The 21,858-nt window shown below is 40.8% G+C and overlaps 1 protein-coding gene across 1 annotated transcript in view; it reads right to left on the bottom strand.

Annotated features, from left to right (window-relative positions):
- The window catches only part of LOC115136153 (guanine nucleotide-binding protein G(i) subunit alpha-2), a 167,117-nt gene that overhangs the window by 35,699 nt on the left and 109,560 nt on the right, over window positions 1–21,858 (bottom strand). The window contains exons 2-3 of the mRNA XM_029671664.2: window positions 12,288–12,330; window positions 417–558 (exon numbers count right to left, since the gene is read on the bottom strand). Coding sequence (XP_029527524.1) covers window positions 417–558; window positions 12,288–12,330 — 185 coding nt within the window. The remainder of the gene's footprint in view (window positions 1–416; window positions 559–12,287; window positions 12,331–21,858) is intronic.

Below are 21,858 nucleotides of genomic sequence, written 5' to 3'. Positions count from 1 at the left end.
AGCACTTATTTATCTATCTATATCTTTATATCTCTGGGATCTATACAGGATCCAGCTCCTGTGGAATCAACTCAGTCACCTGGGGAAAAATTCTCATGGAAAGTTGCAAGGCCTTTGTGTGCTCATTAATGGGGGGGCCAGACTGAAGGGTGGGGTATGTCAATGGCTGCATAATGGTACACACAATTTCCTATTGGCTGTTCTTTTCAAACTGTGTTAGTACATGAAATGGCTCCTTGGATCAAGCATGGGATTATGGATGATAGTGACTAACCTTGTCGTTAAGGCCCAGGACATGGTAACCCAAGAGCTCTAGTGGATGTGTAGAGGCAAAGCTGGAGCTCTTCTCTAATTATCTGACTGCAGAAACAGAGGAGCCTAAAAAACATGCCCAAATGTGTGTGTGTGTGTCTTACCTCTCTGGCGGCTTCTGTGTAGTCGATCTTGAGGTTGCCCATAGCCTTGATGATAGCCATGATGGACTGAATGGTGTTGCTGTAGACCACAGCTATGTACTGCTTACACTCATCTTCTGAGTAGCCATCCTCATGGATGATCCTGATCGGGAAGGAAAACAAACCTGAGCATTCTTCTGATGTCACACAAGTCAGGAACAGTGTTGAGGGTAACGTGTTACGATGACAATGACATCAGTGGTGCTGACAGTGTGGCGTATTGACAACTCTTTAGGTGCTTAGAGGAACGTTCATGTTTGAATATCCCGTGATTTGTAAGCCATTATAAGGTAGTGCGCTGGGTTAAAACAACCCAATTTGGTTAAATATTGGACAGAACACACAGTGGGTTATTTTGACGCAGCCTGTTGGATCACTTACTTGGGTTGTTTTCTTTTAAAAAAGCCAGGTTGGGTTGTTGATGCTGCATGGTTTGTTGCGCTATGATCCACCGGGTCAGATCAGAAGACTGGAGGCGTGGCTTAGTAGGTGGCGTGGCTAAAAATGCATATTGTTTTGCCTTGAGAGTAAATACCATTCCGGGTTCATTTGTTCTGTTGTGTCGTCAACATATGTTAAGGGTGAGCACTGATGCTTTTGTAGCCGGTCCAACTCAAGGTGTCATAAACATTGTTTTTTATAATGCACCTCCCCTCAACATTAACAATACTTTACCATGACCCTCCTCTTGTACTGTAAAACGTATTTAACACACACCCCCCTATTATAATTAACTCAAAATAATGTTAGAGGACAAATAATAATAACTTTAGCAACCCTGTGTTTATAAATGTTGATATCGACTTTGTCACTTCAGTATGCTTTTGTGGCACAGTCGATCCCACGCAGGGCTACGGGCCAGAAGTTTGATGGTTCGCTGACACTACGACCAATCTGATATTCTACATTTTGATGCCATATTTAAAATTATATAGAATATATGCAACACATTTTCCACCAACAGGTTTCTCTGCCAATGCACCACATAACCAATTAACAAAGCATACTGACTTAGGCACTTCATTATCATGTTCAACACCACAATAGACAAAAAATGCTGGTTGGAGGATTCCGGATATCCTGCTTATTCCACCTTGATTCCCATGAACCGAATGAAAAATACAAGTTTTCGCATCGCATTTTCAACTCTAGGCCTACTGATGGTTTTGTCCGATTTTTTTTTTTTTTTTTACATATACACTTGAAGTCGGAAGTTTACATACACTTAGGTTGGAGTCATTAAAACTTGTTTTTCAACCACTCCACAAATTTCTTGTTAACAAACTATAGTTTTGGCAAGTCGGTTAGGACATCTACTTTGTGCATGACACAAGTAATTTTTCAAACGATTGTTTACAGACAGATTATCTCATTTAAAATTCACTGTATCACAATTCCTATGGGTCAGACGTTTACATACATTAAGTTGACTGTGCCTTTAAACAGCTTGGACAATTCCAGAAAATGATGTCATGGCTTTAGAAGCTTCTGATAGGCTAACTTCTCTAGGATAGGGTGCAGCATTTGGAATTTTGGATGAAAAGCATGCCCAAATTCAACTGCCTGCAACTCATCCCCAGAAGATAAGATATGCATATTATTAGTAGATTTGGATAGAAAACACTCTGAAGTTTCTAAAACAGTTTGACTCATGTCTGTGAGTATAACAGAACGTATATAGCAGGCGAGGTCACCCTCTTTTCAATGAGTTTTCATTGGGAATCCAGATTTCTAAGGGACTTGCTTGCAGTTCCTACCGCTTCCACTGGATGTCACCAGTGTTTAGAAATTGGTTGAGGTTATTCCTTTGTGTAATGAAGTACGGCCATCTTGAACGAGGGTCACTTCATGTGTACTGTTTGATAGAGGCGCATGACCAGAAAGCATGCTAGAGTTTGTTTTCTTCCTGTATTTAACACAGATCATCCCATCTTCAATTATATCGATTATTTACTTTAAAAATACCTAAAGTTGTATTACAAAAGTAGTTTGAAATGTTTTGGCAATGTTTACAGGTTTTTCTGGATCAAACGTGCCAAATAAATGGACATTTTGGATATATATGGATGGAATTAATCGAACAAAAGGACCATTTGTGATGTTTATGGGACATATTGGAGTGCCAACAGAAGAAGCTCGTCAAATGTAAGGCATGATTTATTTTGTTATTTCTGCATTTTGTGTGTTTATGGAGGTTTATGGAAAAGCCTTTTTGAAATCTGACATGTTGGCTGGATTCACAACACGTGTAGCTTTAATTTGGTATCTTACATGTTTGATTTTTATAGGAATTTATTTGAATTTGGAGCTCTGGCTTTTGGCCAAGTGGGACGGTACCGTCCCACATATCCCAGAGAGGCTAATTGACATAATTTAAGTCAATTGAAGGTGTACCTGTGGATGTAGGTCTACCTTCAAACTCAGTGCCTCTTTGCTTGACATCATGGAAAAATCAAAAGAAATCAGCCAAGAGCTCAGAAAAAAATCCTTGGGAGCAATTTCAAAACACCTGAAGGTACCACGTTCACCGGTACAAACAGTACGCAAGTATAAACACCATGGGACCACGCAGCCGTCATACCGCTCAGGAAGGAGACAGATTGTCTCCTAGAGATGAACGTTCTTTGGTGCAAAAAGTGCAAATCAATCCCAGAACAACAGAAATGGACCTTGTAAAGATGCTGGAGGAATCAGGTACAAAAGTATCTATATCCACAGTAAAACGAGTCCTATATTGACATAACCTGAAAGGCTGAAGCCACTGCTCCAAAACCCCATAAAAAAAGCCAGACCACAGTTTGCACTGCACATGGGGAAATTGCACATTGGAGAAATGTCCTCTGGTCTGACAAAACCAAAAAAAAATGACCATCATTATGTTTGGAGGAGAAAGGGGGATGCTTGCAAGCCGAAGAACACCATCCTAACCGTGAAGCCCGGGGGTGGCAGCATCCTGTTGTGGGGGTGCTTTGTTGCAGGAGGGACTGGTGCACTTCACAAAATAGATGACTTCATGAGGAAGCAAAATTATGTGGATATATTGAAGCAACATCTCAAGACATCAGTCAGGAAGGTAAAGCTTGGTCGCAAATGGGTCTTACAAATGGACAATGACCCCAAGCATACTGTAACGGTATTCTTCTGTTGAAGGAGAGGCAGACCAAAACGCAGCATGGTTATTGTGATACACCTTTAATAAAGATGAAAATAGAACAATATACAAAAAAAACAAGAAACCGTGAAAAAAAAAAAACAGCCCTATCTGATGTAACAAACACAAAGACAGGAACAATCACCCACAAACCCCAACACCAAACAGTCTACCTAAATATGGTTCCCAATCAGAGACAATGACTAACACCTGCCTCTGATTGAGAACCATATCAGGCCAAACACAGAAACAGACAAACTAGACACACAACATAGAATGCCCACTCAGATCACACCCTGACCAAACAAAACATAGAAACATACAAAGCAAACTATGGTCAGGGTGTGACACATACTTCCAAAGTTGTGGCAAAATGACTTAAGGACAACAAAGTCAAGGTAGTGGAGTGGCCATCACAAAACCCTGACCTCAATCCCATAGAAAAATTGTGTGCAGAACGGAAAAAGTGTGTGCGAGCAAGGAGGCCTACAAACCTGGCTCAGTTACACCAGCTCTGTCAGGAGGAATGAACCAAAATTCAGCTAACTTATTGTCAGAAGCTTGTGGAAGGCTACCCAAAACGTTTGACCCAAGTTAAATCACTTAAAGGCAATGCTACCAAATATTAATTGAGTGTATGTAAACTTCTGACCCACTGGGAATGTGATGAAAGAAATAAAAGCTTAAATAAATCATTCTCTTCTATTATTCTGATATTTCACATTCTGAAAATAAAGTGGTGATCCTATCTGACCTAAAACAGGGAATATTTACTAGGATTAAATGTCAGGAATTGTGAAAAACTGAGTTTAGATGTCTTAGGCTAAGGTGTATGTAAACTTACGTCTTGAATTGCTCACAACATCCCTGTTAGGGAGCAACTCTCCTTAGCCAAGATCCACCTGACAAGTGTGGCATATCAAGAAGCTAATAAAACAGCATGATAATTAAACTTAAGCTCCGCCTTATCTCAGTTCACTGGTCACGATGGCAACACCCATCCGTAGCACGCGCTCCAGCAGGTGTATCTCATTGATCATCCCTAAAGCCAACACCTCATTCGGCCGCCTTTCGTTCCAGTACTCTGCTGCCTGTGACTGGAACGAATTGCAAAAATCGCTGAAGTTGGAGACTTTTATCTCCCTCACCAACTTCAAACATCAGCTATCTGAGCAGCTAACCGATCGCTGCAGCTCTACATAGTCTATTGGTAAATAGCCCACCCATTTTCACCTACCTCATCCCCATACTGTTTTTTTTTATTTATTTTTCTGCTCTTTTGCACACCAATATCTCTACCTGTACATGACCATCTGATCATTTATCACTCCAGTGTTAATCTGCAAAATTGTAATTATTCGCCTACCTCATGCCTTTTGCACACATTGTATATAGACTCCCCCCTTTTTCTTTTCTACTGTGTTATTGACTTGTTAATTGTTTACTCCATGTGTAACTCTGTGTTGTCTGTTCACACTGATATGCTTTATCTTGGCCAGGTCGCAGTTGCAAATGAGAACTTGTTCTCAACTAGCCTACCTGGTTAAATAAAAAAAATAAAAAATAAAAAAACAGGCGCACCTTGTGCTGGGGACATAAAAAGCCACTCTAAACTGTGCAGTTTTGTCACACAACACAATGCCACAGATGTCTCAAGTTTTGAAGGAGTGTGCAATTGGCATGCTGACTGCAGGAATGTCTACCAAAGCTGTTGCTACAGAATTGTTAATTCCCTACCCTAAACCACCTCCGACGTTGTTTTAGAGAACTTAGCAGTACGTTCAACTGGCCTTAGACCACGTGTATGGTATCATCTGGGTGAGCGGTTTGCTGATGTCAACATTGTGAAGAGAGTGCCCCATGGTGGCGGTGGCGTTATGGTATGGGCAGGCAAAAGCTACAGACACAATTGCATTTCATCTATGTCAATTTGAATGCAAAACAAATACAGTGACGAGATCCTGAGGCCCATTGTGAGGCCCATTTATTTTGTATGTATCTGTGACCAACAGATGCATATCTGTATTGCATATCTGTATTCCCAGTCATGTGAAATCAATATTATTAGGGCCTAAATGTCTGATTTGCTCATTTCTGATTTCCTCATTATGAACTTCAACTCAGTAAAATCAATGAAATTGTTGCACGTTGCGTTTATATTTTTGTTCAGTCTGCATTCTGAAAGTATTCAGTTCCCTTGAATTTTTCCACATTTTGTTACGTTACAGCCTTATTCTAAAATGGATCAATAGTTTTTCTCCCCCTCATAAATCTACACACACTACCCCATAATAAAGCAAAAACAGGTTTGTACAGATTTTAGCAAATTTATTAAAAATAAGACACTGAATTATCACATTTACATAAGTATTCAGACCCTTTACTCAGTACTTTGTTGAAGAACCTTTGGCAGTGATTACAGCCTTGAGCCTTCTTTGGTATGACGCTACAAGCTTGGCACACCTGTATTTGGGGAGTTTCTCACATTCTTCTCTGCAGATCCTCCCAAGCTCTGTCAGGTTGGATGGGGAGCGTTGCTGCACAGCTATTTTCAGGTCTCTCTAGAGATGTTTGATCGGATTCAAGTCTGGGCTCTGGATGGGCCACTCAAGGACATTCAGAGACCCGAAGCCACTCCTGCATTGTCTTGGCTCTTTGCTTAGGGTCGTTGTCCTGTTGGAAGGTGAGCCTTCACCCCAGTCTGAAGTCCTGAGCGCTCTGGAACAGGTTTTAATCAAGGATCTCTCTGTACTTTTCTCCATTAATCTTTCCCTCGATCCTGACTAGTCTCCCAGTCCCTGCCACTGAAAAACATCTCCACAGCATGATGCTGCCACCACCACGGTTCATCGTAGGGATGGTGCCAGGTTTCCTCCAGATGTGGCGCTTGGCATTCAGGCCAAAGATTTCAATCTTGGTTTCCAAAGATCTTGTTTCTCATGTTCTGAGAGTCCTTTAGGTGCCTTTTGGTAAACTCCAGCGAGCTGTCATGTGCCTTTTACTGAGGAATGGCTTCCGTCTGGCCGCTCTACCATAAAGGGCTGGTTGGTAGAGAACTGCAGAGATGGTTGTCCTTCTGGAAGGTTCTCCCATCTCCACAGAGGAACTCTGGGGCTCTGTCAGAGTGACACTAGAGTTCTTGGTTACCTCCCTGACCAAGGCACTTCTCCCCCGATTGCTCAGTTTGGCCGGGCAGCTAGCTCTAGGAAGAGTCTTGGTGGTTCAAAACTTCATTTAGGAATGATGGAGGCCGTTGTGTTCTTGGGGACCTTCAGTGCTGTAGAAATGTTTTCGTACCCTTCCCCAGATCTGTGCTGCGACACAATTCTGTCTCAGAGCTCTAAGGTTAGGTAGAGCTCTAAGGACAATTCCTTCGACCTCATGGCTTGTTTTTGCTCTGACATGCACTGTCAACTGTGGGACCTTATATAGACAGGTGTGTGCCTTTCCAAATCATGTCTAATCAATTGAATTTACCACAGGTGGACTCCAATCAAGTTGTAGAAACATCTCAAGGATGATCAATGGAAATGTGATGCACCTGAGCTCAACTTTAAGTCTCATAGTAAAGGGTCTTAATACATATGTAAATAAGGTATTTCAGTTTATTTTTTATGAATTTGCCAACATTTCTAAAAACCTGTTGTCACTTTGTCATTATTGGTTATTCTGTGTAGATTGATGCGCAAAATGTTTAAATTAATCCATTTTAGAATAAGTCTGTAATATAACAAAATGTGGAAAAAAATCAGAATACTTTCCGAATGCACTGTATATCTGTCACGTTCGTCATAACGAGGAGACCAAGGCGCAGCGTGATAAGAATACATGCTTCTTTTATTGAAGAATAAACACTGAAAAAACTATACAAAACAACAAAACGAATGTGAAGCTATGAGACACGAGTACTGACAGGCAACTACACCTATCCCCCATTAAATTACACTCTGTCCCTTTGAACAGCAAAATTATTATAGATGACGTCACAGACGCCGTTGAATGTGCGCAGGGTAACCTTTTGTCTTCCATCAAAACCAATACAGGTGGTTGGTGGACAAAACAAAGCTTCTGATGAAGTGATACACACTGTCTCGACGTAAAGTGCTTAACGATTTTGAAGCATGCCTCGGAGAGCCAGTATCAAATGTAACATGACTAAGGATAGTCACCACTTTCTTATATTTAAATAATAACGTTATACATTTTCTATAAAAATATCTAATAGGCAGAAATATTGACAGAACTGAAATTTGCAGTGTACAAACTTGATGAACAGGAATGGCATTTACTCTCATGGGTGGACAAAAATAACTATCTGAAAGCCACGCCCCCAATAGGCCACACCAAACATGTTAATTTAACCATCAGTTGGATTTGTATCCACTTTCATGCTGGGTTGATGCAGTAGCTGATTTAAAAAAAAATAGTATGGGGGTCTCTTTCAGGTAGTTATTTTTGGCCACCTGTGAGAGTAAATCTAATTCCTATACATGAGGTTAATAATACCCTGAACAGATTACATTTACTATCACCAGTGGCCAAACATAATTATCTGAAAGCCACATCCCTACTAAGCCACGCCTCCAGTCTTCTAATCTGTCCCAGTGGGGACATAGCTTAATAACCCAACTAAGTGACCCAACTGGCTGGGTCAAAATAGCCCAATGTGTGTTCTGTCCAATATTCACCCAGTGCTGGCTGGGTAATTTTTTGGAGTGCAAGGTGCTACGTTTAGTTGCTAAGAGTTTGGATATTCAGTCAATGACCGTAATGTTCAGTAGCATATTAGCTCTGTTACTCTGCAGTCCTGTGCAAATCTCCTCTGTGTGTAATACATCTTGTCTCCCCTGTGTGTTGGTATCTGATCCACTTCTCAGCTTGTCATGCACAAGGGAACGCTCTGCATGTTAAGTGTGTGTGTGTGTGTGTGTGTGTGTGTGTGTGTGTGTGTGTGATGCTAGGGTCCAGACTTCATCAGAATGCAGGAGGCAGTGCAGAGAGAGCACAGGAGCACCAGGACAACCGCACATGAATCCCAACGCAATATATCACCTCATAGGAAAAGTACAGGGATTTAACCCAGTTAGTTACCTATGAAATTTTGTAATTCTATTTGAAGGTGTTGGATAAAGCAACCATTTTTACTGCATTTTACTGGTCTCCCTGGCCTCCTTTTTATGTTGACACATGATCTCTGTGGTAAGAGACGGAGCTAATGCTTAAAGAGCTGGGACGGCTTGTGTGTTATGAGTGTATGTCTGTCTCCCAGGTACTGATTTCCCTATGTGGCCGTGTTACAGTAGTAACCTGGGCTAAGAGCTACAGTCTGTACTCTACTCTACACTCATGAAAAATAGATTTATCGCCTGGCTAGCACACAGGAATGTGAATAATTAAACCATTTGTGTGCGTGTGTCAGATATAGACATACACATGTTTTGTATACGTCATTGGTGAACGTGTCCCTGTAATTGAGTGTCGGTTTGATCAGTCATTACAGTAACCACAGGGCTAGAACTAGAGGTTGACCGATTAATCGGTATGGGAATTAGGGCCGATTTCAAGTTTTGATAACATATCGGTAATCTTCCTTTTTGGATGCCGATTATGGCCGATTACATTGCAATCCGCGAGGAGACAGCGTGGCAGGCTGACCACCTGTTACGCGAGTGCAGCGTCAAAAGGACCTTGTGGCTGCAAGGAGCCAAGGTAAGTTGCAAGCTAGCATTAAACTTATCTTGTAAAAAACAATCAACCTTCACATAATCACTAGTTAAATACACATGGTTGATGATATTTCTAGGTTAACCTCTTAAGTCGACCCTCTACTTTTTTGAACATTCTGTTAAAAATCGCGCAACATTTCAGCGCCCTGCTACTCATGCCAGGAATATAGTATATGCATTTGCTTAGTCTGTGTGGATAGAAAACACTCAGACGTTTATAAAACTGGTTAAATCACTGCTGTGGCTTTACCAGAACGACATTTACATCGAAAAGCACAGGAAAAACTGATCACTGAAAATGGGAAAATATATCCATGCGCTACTTGAACCCATTGATAAAGGTGAACCACAATTAATTGACTGAGGTTGCAGTACCTACAGCTTCCACACGGTGTCTAGAGTCTTGTCATTTCCCTTCGAGTTTTTTCTTGGTCAAACACATGCAGGGCACCGTATCTCCTCTGGTCTAGGACCGGATATTTTCGTTGAGTTTCTAGCCGGACATTTTTCCAGACGGACAGCTAATGATCTTTACATCGCCTCCTGATGAATTTTATCGCTTATTAACGTTTACTAATACCTAAAGTTGCATTACAAACGTATTTCGAAGTGTTTTGTGAAAGTTTATCGTCGACTTTTTGAATTTAAAAAAATGACGTTACGTTTTGAAACAATGTTTTTTTCGTTTATCACACAGTCTACATATAACGATATCTAGGCTTTATATGGACCGATTTAATCAAAATAAAGACCCAAATAGTGTTTATGGGACATCTAGGAGTGCCAACAAAGAAGATGGTGAAAGGTAATGAATGTTTTCTATTTTATTGTGCGGTTTGTGTAACGCCGAAATGCTAATTATTTTGTTTACGTCCCCTGTGGGTCTTTTGGGGTGTTACATGCTATCAGATAATAGCTTCTCATGCTTTTGCCGAAAAGCATTTTAAAAATCTGACTTGTTGCCTGGATTCACAACGAGTGTAGCTTTAATTCGATACCCTGCATGTGTATTTTAATGAACTTTTGAGTTTTAACTAATACTATTAGCATTTAGCGTATTGCATTTGCATTTCCAGAGCTCTAGTTGGGACGCAAGCGTCCCGAGTAGAAGCAAGAGGTTAACTAGCTTGTCCTGTGTTGCATATAATTATTGCGGTGCCTGGGAATTTATAATTTAATCACAGCCTACTTCAACTTCGCCAAACGAGTGATAATTTAACAAAAGCGCATTTGCGAAAAAAGCTGCACAAATGTCACTGCACAAATGTACCTAACCATAAACATCAACGCCTTTCTTAAAATCAATACACAGAAGTATATATTTTTTAAACCTCCATATTTAGTTAAAATAAATTAATGTTAGCAGGCAATATTAACTATGGAAATTGCGTCACTTTTCTTGCGTTCAGTGCAAGCAGAGTCAGGGTATATGCAACAGTTTGGGTCGCCTGGCTTGTTGCGAACTGCGTGAAGACCAGTTCTTCCTAACGAAGACCGTAATTAATTTGTCAGAATTTTACATAATTATGACATAACATTGAAGGTTGTGCAATGTAACAGCAATATTTAGACTTAGGGTTGCTAAATAGATAAAATACGAAATGGTTCCGTATTTCACTGAAAGAATAAACGTTTTGTTTTCAAAATGATAGTTTCCTGATTTGACCAAATTAATAACCTAAGGCTCGTATTTCTGTGCTTATTATGTTATAATTAAGTCTATGAATTGATACTTGATAGAGCAGTCTGACTGAGCGGTGGTAGGTAGCAGCAGACTCGTAAGCATTAATTCAAACAGCACTTTCCTGCGTTTGCCAGCAGCTCTTAGCAATGCTTGAAGCCCAACGCTGTTTATGACTTCAAGCCTATCAACTCCCGAGATTAGGCTGGCAATACTACAGTGCCTATAAGAACATCCAATAGTCAAAGGAAATGAAATACAAATGGGATAGAGAGATGGTCGACACGTCATAATTCCTATAATAACTACAACCTAAAACGTCTTAACTGGGAATATTGAACCACCAGTTTTCATTTGTTCTTATGTTCTGATCAAGGAACTTAAACGTTAGCTTTTTTACATGACACATATTACACTTTTACTTTCTTCTCCAACACTGTTTTTGCATTATTTAAACCAAAATTGAACATATTTATTTGAGACTAAATAGATTTTATTCATGTATTATATTAAGTTAAAATAAGTGTTCATTGTTCAGTGTCATTATATTGTCAAATATATATATACAAAACTAATAGGTCTGTGACAGTCGGAATTGTTACTGGTTGGTAGGTGATCAAATACTTATGTCATGCAATAAAATGCAAATTAATGACTTAAAAATCATACAATGTGATTTTCTGAATTTTTATATTAGATTCCGTCTCTCACAGTTGAAGTGTACCTATGACAAAAATTACAGACCTCTACATGCTTTGTAAGTAGGAAAACCTGCAAAATCGGCAGTGTATCAAATACTTGTTCTCCCCACTGTATATATATACAAATCGGCTGATTTAATCGGTATCGGCCTTTTTTAGTCCTCCAATAATCGGTATCGGCGTTGAAAAATCATAATCGGTCAACCTCTAGCTGGAACATTCGGTGCACTGAGACTCATGCTTTCAGTAGCCAAAGACAATTATGGGCAGGAAGATGAGAGGAAGCCAGCCCAAAAACCACAGCCTGGAAGACAAGTGGATTTGCCCTCCATGTATCTACCTTAAAAACAAATGAATATGCCTATGTTCAACATGCCTGACTGTCTGCCAGGACTGAATCAGCAATGTATCAGTAGTACTGTAGACCAATCCCACAAGGAGTGAGGAGGACTGGCTGACTCGGACCGATGAAACCAAAGGAGGATAGAGTGCCTCATCTATTAATATTAAGGGAGTTCATGATGTGCCCTGATCAGTTAGAGAAACTGCTGATTAAAGATGTCTGTAACTCACTTCATCTGCTTGACAATGGTGCTCTTCCCCGACTCCCCCGCACCTGTAGGAGGAACAGGAAACACACAGGTTAGAGTTGAATCTGCATCGGACTATTATCTCTATGCAGACTGTGTGTGCGTGCGTTTGTGTGTGTGTGGTCTTGCATAGGGCCGTGGCTGTCACAAAATTCCGTCAGCCGGGGATTGTCAAGCAAATAACTGTCGGTCTCACGGTAATTGACCGTTAATTAACATAAACACATTTAGCATTTGTCCCTTCCGTCAGGTCCTGATCTGGCTATGCCAAATGGCTGTGGGCTACGCTAGCTCATTTAGTAGACAAGGTTTGCTTAGAATTCCGTGGCATTATTTTATAGTATGAAGAATACAATTGAACAAAGCTGAATAAAATAGAAATGAAATTTTCTACCAAATGATTTGAAGGAGTGTGCACATCCGACTATTCTGTGCTGAGCGGTTACAAAATAAATAGGTACTGCTATATGCTTAATTTAGAGTTATTGAGGTAATGTGAGTTTTTCTACAAATGTTGTGCTATATGTTTGTATTTTTAATACATTCTAAGGCTGCATGATGCGACTCTAATGATGATTTGAAAAAAGTCGCTTGAAAGTCATGAGCTCTGCTTTCTATTTTTTTGCGCAGGCTGTTCACACTTTATCAGTCTCTCACTCACAATTGGACAAGCACTTGACAATGCCTCAAATTTCACGACGGCATCCCCTTTGTGTGGCCGTAATGCACCCTAAAAAAAAATCCATGCCTTTTGCAGCCGGTGGCCATTGTACCCTTGGCCCGTAGTGCTGCGTTGTGCTCTTCTCCCTGAGTGCTCCGCTCTCTGAAGCTCCTCTCACGCACATGGTTCTCCATCACGTGAGTGATCAGGTATTTTTCACAGGCTACAAGTGAAGACAGGTACATCGGGGACACAACTGCGAGCTTCCTTATCCAATTCCGAGGTGCATATTGAAGATATTGGAAGAACTGTCCACATTTACTTTTCGTCAAGATGAGTAGGCCTAACGAGCAACAAAAGCACTAGTCTATGTCAATCTACCATTCCCCATAATACAAAAATTTACCTATTCTGTTCTGTGTGAGGAATAAATATTCCAAACATAGTCTGGGACAGTTGTGGGATGCGATAGATCCCAAAGTAATACATTAAAAAAAACTTTTGTACGCAATGTGGCTGACGCAACAGATCAGAACGTTTAGCTTTAAATGTTGATAAACTATTAGGCTATTTCTTCACATTATAAGCGCAGCAATACGCACATGGCAGTAGGCTATAAGTATGAATGTTCCATTAGGGGGAAAACACCATGATCAAAAGTGACCCCAAATGTGATTACACATGTAATGCTTTTATTATAAATGTGCATTTTTATGGTTAAAAAGATCTTCCCCAAACTCGAAACTCACCTGCTGCGTATGTATGCCAGTTAGGCTCTACACCCCTTGTAAAGCGGATTAATGTGCTTCATTTTAAGAAGTTATTTGGCCACTTTAGTTGTGTTACAAACCTTTTCAAAAGATATAGGCGTATGGGCAAGTCAACATGAGGTGTGCGGCTATGATTAAAAGAAGTCACAAAAAAAGGCTTTGTTTCTTGCCTTATGCTGTGCATCGTTTACAAGTGATAATATAATTCACAAGTGATCGGCTTATATTGTCACCCATCAGACTATTCTTGATTTAATCTTTGCATACACTAAATAATATTTGTTTGGATTTAGAATGGACCATTATCATGCACCTGTCTAGAAACAGGGGCAGCGGGACAAAATACATGTCCTCTATGCACCTAAATAGCAAATGGAGGAAGATTTTCCTGTAGATCATTTTCAGGTATTTTGTTGTAAAGATAATCAATTTGCTAAATATTAGGAAAGTTGAGAAATAAATATAGTAGGCTGATGGGACTCCCCTCTTTTTAATAGAGGCCATCACTCTGTTTTCTCGCCCAATTGCAAAGCCTATAGAAATGTTGAGCTCTCATGAAGGGTTTGATTAGATTTTCGATTACATTCAGGCTACGAATGACCATCAGTATCAGAATTGGGAGAAAGTAATTATCGTGACTAAATGGTCTTCTGAAATTTGACTGCCTTCATGACTCGTGATCGCCGGTGTGGCGGTTAAATGGTCATCGCAACAGCCCTAGGCTTGCGTGCATCCGCTGAATCCTAACTGAACTCTAGCCATAACCATTCCTCTATCAAAAACTCGTGACCCTCTGACAAACTCAGACAGTCTACCTCACCTTTCTCTCGCTGCACTGTACACAGGGTTGTTCATTAAATCAAATCTCATTTTATTGGTCACATACACATATTTAGCAGATGTTATTGCGGGTGTAGCGAAAGGACATGCTATATAGAGTGGGGATATTGCATTCTAAACTCAGCAAAAAAAAGAAATGTCCCCTTTTCAGGACCCTATCTTTCAAAGATCATTTGTAACAATCCAAATAACTTCACAGATCTTCATTGTAAAGGTACAGGATGGCAACAACAACTGCCCGAGATACACCAGGAACGCACAATCCATCCATCAGTGCTCAGACTGTCTGCAGTAGGCTGAGAGTGGCTGGACTGAGGGCTTTTAGGACTGTTGTAAGGCAGGTCCTCACCAGACAACACCAGCAACAACATCGCCTATGGGCACAAACCCACAATCGCTGGACCGGACAGGACTGGAAAACAGTGCTCTGTTCTGGTTTTGTCTCACCAGCGGTGATGGTCGGATTCATGTTTATGGTCAAAGGAAGTGACGTTACACCGAGGCCTGTACTCTGGAGCAGGATCGATTTGGAGCTGGAAGGTCCGTCATGGTCTGGGGCGGTGTATCACAGTATCATTGGACTGAGCTTGTTGTCATTGCACGGCAATCTCAACGCTGTGCGCTACAGGGAAGACATCCTCCTCCCTCATGTGGTACCCTTCCTGCAGGCTCAACTTGACATGACCGTCCAGCATGACAATGCCACCAGCCATACTGTTCATTCTGTGCATGATTTCCTGCAAGACAGAAATGTCAGTGTTCTGCCATGGCCAGCGAAGAGCCCGGATCTCAATCCCATTGAGCATGTCTGGGATCTATTGGATTGGAGGGTGAGGGCCGTTCCCCCTAGAAATGTTTGGGAAATTGCAGGTGCCTTGGTGGAAGAGTGGGGTAACATCTCACAGCAAGAACTGGCAAATCTGGTGCAGTCCATGGGGAGATGCACTGCAGTACTTAATGCAGCTGGTGGCCACACCAGATATTGACTGTTACTTTTGACCCCCCCCCCCTTTGTTCAGGGACACATTATTCCATTTCTGTTAGTCACATGTCTGTGGAACTTGTTCAGTTTATGTCTCAGTTGTTGAATCTTGTTATGTTCATAGAAATATTTACACATGTTAAGTTTGCTGAAAATAAACGCAGTTGACAGTGAGAGGTCTTTTTTTTGCTGAGTTTATATTCACTCAGAGGTTTATTTTTCACTTTAATAAAGGATCCATCTGTGGCTAGTCTTTAGTTGGTGTTGGTGGCGTTGGTGCCTCTATGACAATTAAGGCAGATATCAGAGAGCCTTTTTAATGAAGAATGTGTTTGTTTCATATGACTGTGTTTCGCTTTTCATGTTTTGTGTTTTCTTTTCATGTATTGTGTAATTGATGTGTATAGATATGTATAGTGAATTGTTTTTTTATGTGTTCATGCAGGGCACATCTGCGGCAGAGACCGTGGTCTCAGCATGACTTCCTGCTTAAATAAAGGTTAAATAAATAATTGTGGAGTACATTCCATTTCATGGCCAGTTAACACATTGGATAGCAACAGATCTTTACTCATTCTTTCTCTGTAGGAAGTATTGTAAAGACTCTGCTAACACCCAGGAGAAGAGATAATAATTAAACCCGAAGTGAGTCCTGCAAACCAAATTGGCCAGTTTTGATTTCTGTGTGTAACATTTCTAGTGTTGATTCAGGAGTTAAATTCACTCCGTAAGAGTGAAATCAACACTCAGTAGTGTAAAATAAAGGGAAAGGGGGATACCTAGTCTGTTGTACAACTGAATACATTCAACTGAAATGTGTCTTCCGCATTTAATCCAACCCCTCTGAATTCAGAGAGGTGCGGGGGCTGCCTCAATCGACATCCATATCATCGGCACCCGGGGATCAGTGGGATAACTGGCTTGCACAGGGGCAGAATGACATAATAACCCCCAGTGTTGGTGTTAATAACCAGAGTTATTGTTTTACACTTTGGAGAGTAAAACAGTCCCATCAAAACCACCCCCATCATTAGTATATTTCCCAGCATTCTCTACTGGCAACTAGATTTTGTAGGATTGTTTTTAAATATATGTGTTTTTGCATGTACATTGGTTAAACTTGTGCTTCACATAGATAAATATCATTTTTCTAAACTAATCCGATCAGATTTATTGCACCCGTTACAGAAATGGTTGTTCCAGTTTAGGTTGTGTTAGTCTTCTTATACATTTTAATCACTTTGGAAGTCATTCTGAGTGTAGGTTGTTGGTGAATAAAAATTCCAGGAAGAACCCTCCAAAGTTAAAAGGGTTTTCAGATGGTTCATAGATGGTTCTAGGAAGAACCTTCAAATTATAAGAAGGTTATTGGTATGACCCTTCATAGAGGGTTCTAGGTAGAACCACATACAAGGGGTTATTTGAAGAACCCTACAAAGAGTTCTAGATAGAACCCTCTGCAAAGGATTCCCCTAGGGGAACAAACCGAAGGATGGTTTGGTTTACTTAGCACTTTTTTACTAAGCGTGTATGTGTGGGGTTACACTATTATTGTACACAGAGTGAGTTCATGAACTCATTTAAGCTTGCCATAACAAAGGGGTTGAATACTTATTGGCTCAAAACATTTCAGGTTTTCATTTTAAATGAATTTGTAAAGGTTTTGAAAACATAATTCCACTTTGACATTATGGGGTATTGTGTGTAGGCCAGTGACAGAAAATCTCTGTAATAAAAACAGAATGTGGAAAACGTCAAGGGGTGTGAATACTTTCTGAAGACACATAACTTTGACACTTCCCAAGTTAAATATACACCATTGATTTTGCTGTGTGCTCTGGGGAGAAATGATCTCAGAGATTTTGTGACAAGACAAGACAATGCCCTTGAGGCCTCAAACCTCAAATCTGACTGCTATGGTTTTTATTTACTCTGACGCAAGTTATATTAAGCCATATGAACTGTTAGTGCTGTAGTGATTCAGCTCATTCTCACTCGTGTGCTCCTGTTTGGAGTGCAGGTCCCAGGCCCGGGCTCTTTTCCCAGCCCCTATGCTGTCAGCGCTAGCTATGCCACTGTGTTGTGTCCCTGCACTCCACCTGGCCTGGCCCTGTCACGGTGCATCAAGCCCTGCCATGACAGCCCAGAGGGGCCAACAGCACTATTCCAGCCCTGGCCTTGCCTGTCACCACCACTCACACCTCATCACGAGGGCACTCGCGCACATAAACACACACACACATAAACACACACACAAACACACACACACACACACACACACACACACACACACACAAACAAACAAACAAACAAACAAACAAACAAACACACACACACACGCCTTCCAGAGAAGGTGGTAGTGATAGAGAGAGAGCGAGAGCGAGAGAGGGGGGATAAAGTGGGCGTGAGAGACTGCATGTCCTCAATCACTAATGAAAAGCTAATTCCTCCTCCACCAGTCCGTTCTGTTCTGTTTGTGTGTGTTTGCTGACAGACACAGAGGGAGGGCAGCATCTAATGCAAGTTGAAATGTGGGTAGGACTCAGTTGGTTGAGAGTCGTGACTTTAAAGGCGAGCCCATCACAGAGACGTTCTGCTCATCCATCCATGTGGATGACCTCTTTCCCATCCCTGAGGCCTAGTCCATTCAGGAATGCCTTGGTGTCTAACTCCATCCCTATTTTTTAAGTTTAGGCCTGCATTCCGAATGGTTAAAGTAAGGATTAAGGTTTGGGACAGGTTTAAAACATTCAGGCACTCATTCCAAGAGGTTAAGGTAAGGGTTAAGGTTTGGGATAGACTAAAAAGTGTCCACAGCTGGGATTGAACACATAACCTTCTGATCCAGAGTCATGGGATTACACCCATCCACAACGCCAGAGGAAAACCCAAGTCTACTTGATGGTAATAGCGCTCACTGTTGCCCCTTTGAAGCTATTTCCCAGACATCCTCAGGACATGGATAGACGTCCAATTTCGACATCAATCTTGAATCTCCCTGTTCTTGCACAGCAGATCTGATGATTTGATCATTTGATAAACGTGGCCAGTCCTCACAATTAGAATACCGAGTAGCAAGAGACAGAAAACAATAACAAAGCCAGATGGCCTACTGTTCCATCTTTCATTTGAATAAGCTCTCAACCCTAAAGATGCACTCACATCTCTTGACTCTCACTGCCAAGGGTTCTCTCAGACTGGAGAGTCTTGGCCCTGATCCTGCTGAGTGGGTTGGTGTTAACGTAGCATACTCTGAGTCTGTATGGGTATTTGGGCAGGGGGTGGAGGGGTTGACATGGAGAATGGTTTATTTATCTGAAGGGACAGACCATCTGCTGACAGAGCACAGTAGGTCAAACATGAGGACGTCACGGTGAAGCTAGAAAATTCTACCCTTCTCAGATAAAAACACACAGAGAGCAGCAATCAAAAGACAACTCCTGAAGTCTGTTTTGAAAAAGATAAAAACAAAAAAACAAACAATGATGGATTTTCTACTTCATGACAGGAATTTCTAGTGAGCCACAGAGATAATTCTCTGGCTTCATAGTGGAAGTCTAGTTTTATTCTCCATCGAGCAAAAACAATAGAACGATCTGGTGAATAATTTACTACTTCCTTTCCCTTTATAAATTATAAGGCATGTTGTTTCCATGACCTAAATGTGGTAAACTTAAAGGTTTTACTGAATTGTCTCAGAAATATGGGTCCATATTTAGTGCAGAATGAATTATGTGTCAAAACGTATCAGCTGACAGAAAATGGATATACTGTACCAGTCAAACGTTTGGACACACCTACTCATTCAAAGGTTTTTCTTTATTTGTATTATTTTCTACATTGTAGAATAATAGTGAAATCATCAAAACTATGAAATACCACCTATGGAATCATGTAGTAACCAAAAAGTGTTAAACAAATCCAAATCTATTTTAGATTTGAGATTCTTCAAAGTCTCCACCCTTTGCCTTGCTGACAGCTTTGCACACTCTTGGCATTCTCTCAACCAGATTCACCTGGAATGCTTTTCCCAACAGTCTTGAAGGAGTTCCCACATATGCTGAGCACTTGTTGGCTGCTTTTCCTTCACTCTGCAGTCCAACTCATCCCAAACCATCTTAATTGGGTTTAGGTCAGGTGATTGTGGAGGCCAGGTCATCTGATGCAGCACTCCATCATCCTTCTTGGTCAAATAGCCCATACACAGCCTGGAGGTGTGTTGGGTCATTGTCCTGTTGTAAAACAAATGATAGTCCCACTAAGTGCAAACCAGATGGGATGGCGTATCGCTGCAGAATGCTGTGGTAGCCATGCTGGACCAGTTGAAGCTATGGGGGCGCTATTTCATTATTGAATTAAAAAACGTTCCCGTTTTAAGCGCAATATTTTGTCACGAAAAGATGCTCGACTATGCATATAATTGGCAGCTTTGGAAAGAAAACACTCTGACGTTTTCAAAACTGCAAAGATATTATCTGTGAGTGCCACAGAACTCATGCTACAGGCGAAACCAAGATGAAACCTCAAACAGGAAATGAGCAGAATTTTTGAGGCTCTGTTTTTCTATCGTCTCCTTATATGGCTGTGAATGTGCCATGAACGAGCTTATGCTCTCTGCCGTTCGTCCAAGATGTCTGCAGCATTGTGACGTATTTGTAGGCATATCATTGGAAGATTGGCCATAAGAGACTACATTTCCCAGGGGTCCGCCCGGTGTCCTTTGTCTAAATTGGTGCGTAATTCTCAGCTGCATGCATTTTCACATGAGATACAGAGGTGAAAGCACACTTCCACGAACGATATATCTTTGAAGAGATATGTAGAAAAACACCTTGATGATTGATTCTGAACAACGTTTGCCATGTTTCAGTCGATATTATGGAGTTATTTTGGAAAAAGTTCGGCGTTTTTATAACTGAATTTTCAGGTTTTTTTGGTAGCCAAACATGACGCAGAAAACGGACCGATTTCTCCTGCACAAATAATCTTTCAGGAAAAACTGAACATTTGCTATCTAACTGAGAGTCTCCTAATTGAAAACATCCGAAGTTCTTCAAAGGTAAATTATTTTATTTGAATGGTTTTCTGGTTTTTGTGAAAATGTTGCCTGTTGATGCTAACGCTAAATGCTAATGCTAAATGTTAACGCTAAATGCTAGTTTTGCTATGGTTGAGAAGCATATTTTTGAAAATCTGAGATGACAGTGTTGTTAACAAAAGGCTAAGCTTGAGAGCTAGCATATTGATTTCATTTCATTTGCGATTTTCATGAATAGTTAACGTTGTGTTATGCTAATGAGCTTGCGGATAGATTTAAACAATCCTGGATACAGGTTTTTTTAGTAGCTAAACGTGACGCACAAAATGGAGCGATTTCTCCTAAACAAATAATCTTTCAGGAAAAACGGAACATTTGCTATCTAACTGAGAGTCTCCTCATTGAAAACATCCGAAGTTCTTCAAAGGTAAATTATTTTATTTGAATGGTTTTCTGCTAAGCTTGAGAGCTAGCATATTGATTTCATTTCATTTGCGATTTTCATGAATAGTTAACGTTGCGTTATGGTAATGAGCTTGAAGCTGTATTCACGATCCCGGATCCGGGATGGCTCGCCGCAAGAAGTTAAGTGTGCCTTCAATTCTAAATAAATCACAGACAGTGTCACCAGCAAAGCACCCCCACACCATCACACCTCCTCCTCCATGATTCACAGTGGGAACCACACATGCGGAGATCATCCGTTAACCTACTCTACATCTCACAAAGACACGGTGGTTGGATCCAAAAATCTCGAATTTGGACTCATCAAAGGACAGATTTCGACCGGTCTAATGTCCATTGCTCGTGTTTCTTGGCTCAAGCAAGTCTCTTCTTATTATTGGTGTTCTTTAGTAGTGGTTTCTTTGCAGAAATTTGACCATGAAGGCCTGATTCACTCAGTCTCCTCTGAACAGTTGATGTTGAGATGTGTCTGTTACTTGAACTCTGTGAAGCATTTATTTGGGCTGTAATCTGAAGCTGGTAACTCTGGGTCTTCCTTGCCTGTGGCGGTCTTCATGAGAGCCAGTTTCATCATAGCGCTTGATGTTTTTTGTGACTGCACTTGTAAATGTTATTGTACATGTTCTGCATTGACTGACCTTCATGTCTTAAAGTAGTGATGGACTGTTGTTTCTCTTTGTTTATTTGAGCTGTTCTTGCCATAATAAGGACTTGGTCTTTTACCAAATAGGATTATCTGCTGTATAGCAACCCCTACCTTGTCACAACACAACTGATTGGCAATGATATCATCAACAT

This window comes from Oncorhynchus nerka, linkage group LG2, assembly GCF_034236695.1.
Source record: "Oncorhynchus nerka isolate Pitt River linkage group LG2, Oner_Uvic_2.0, whole genome shotgun sequence".
Lineage (NCBI taxonomy): Eukaryota > Metazoa > Chordata > Actinopteri > Salmoniformes > Salmonidae > Oncorhynchus > Oncorhynchus nerka.
This window is presented reverse-complemented; position numbering and strand designations above follow the sequence as displayed.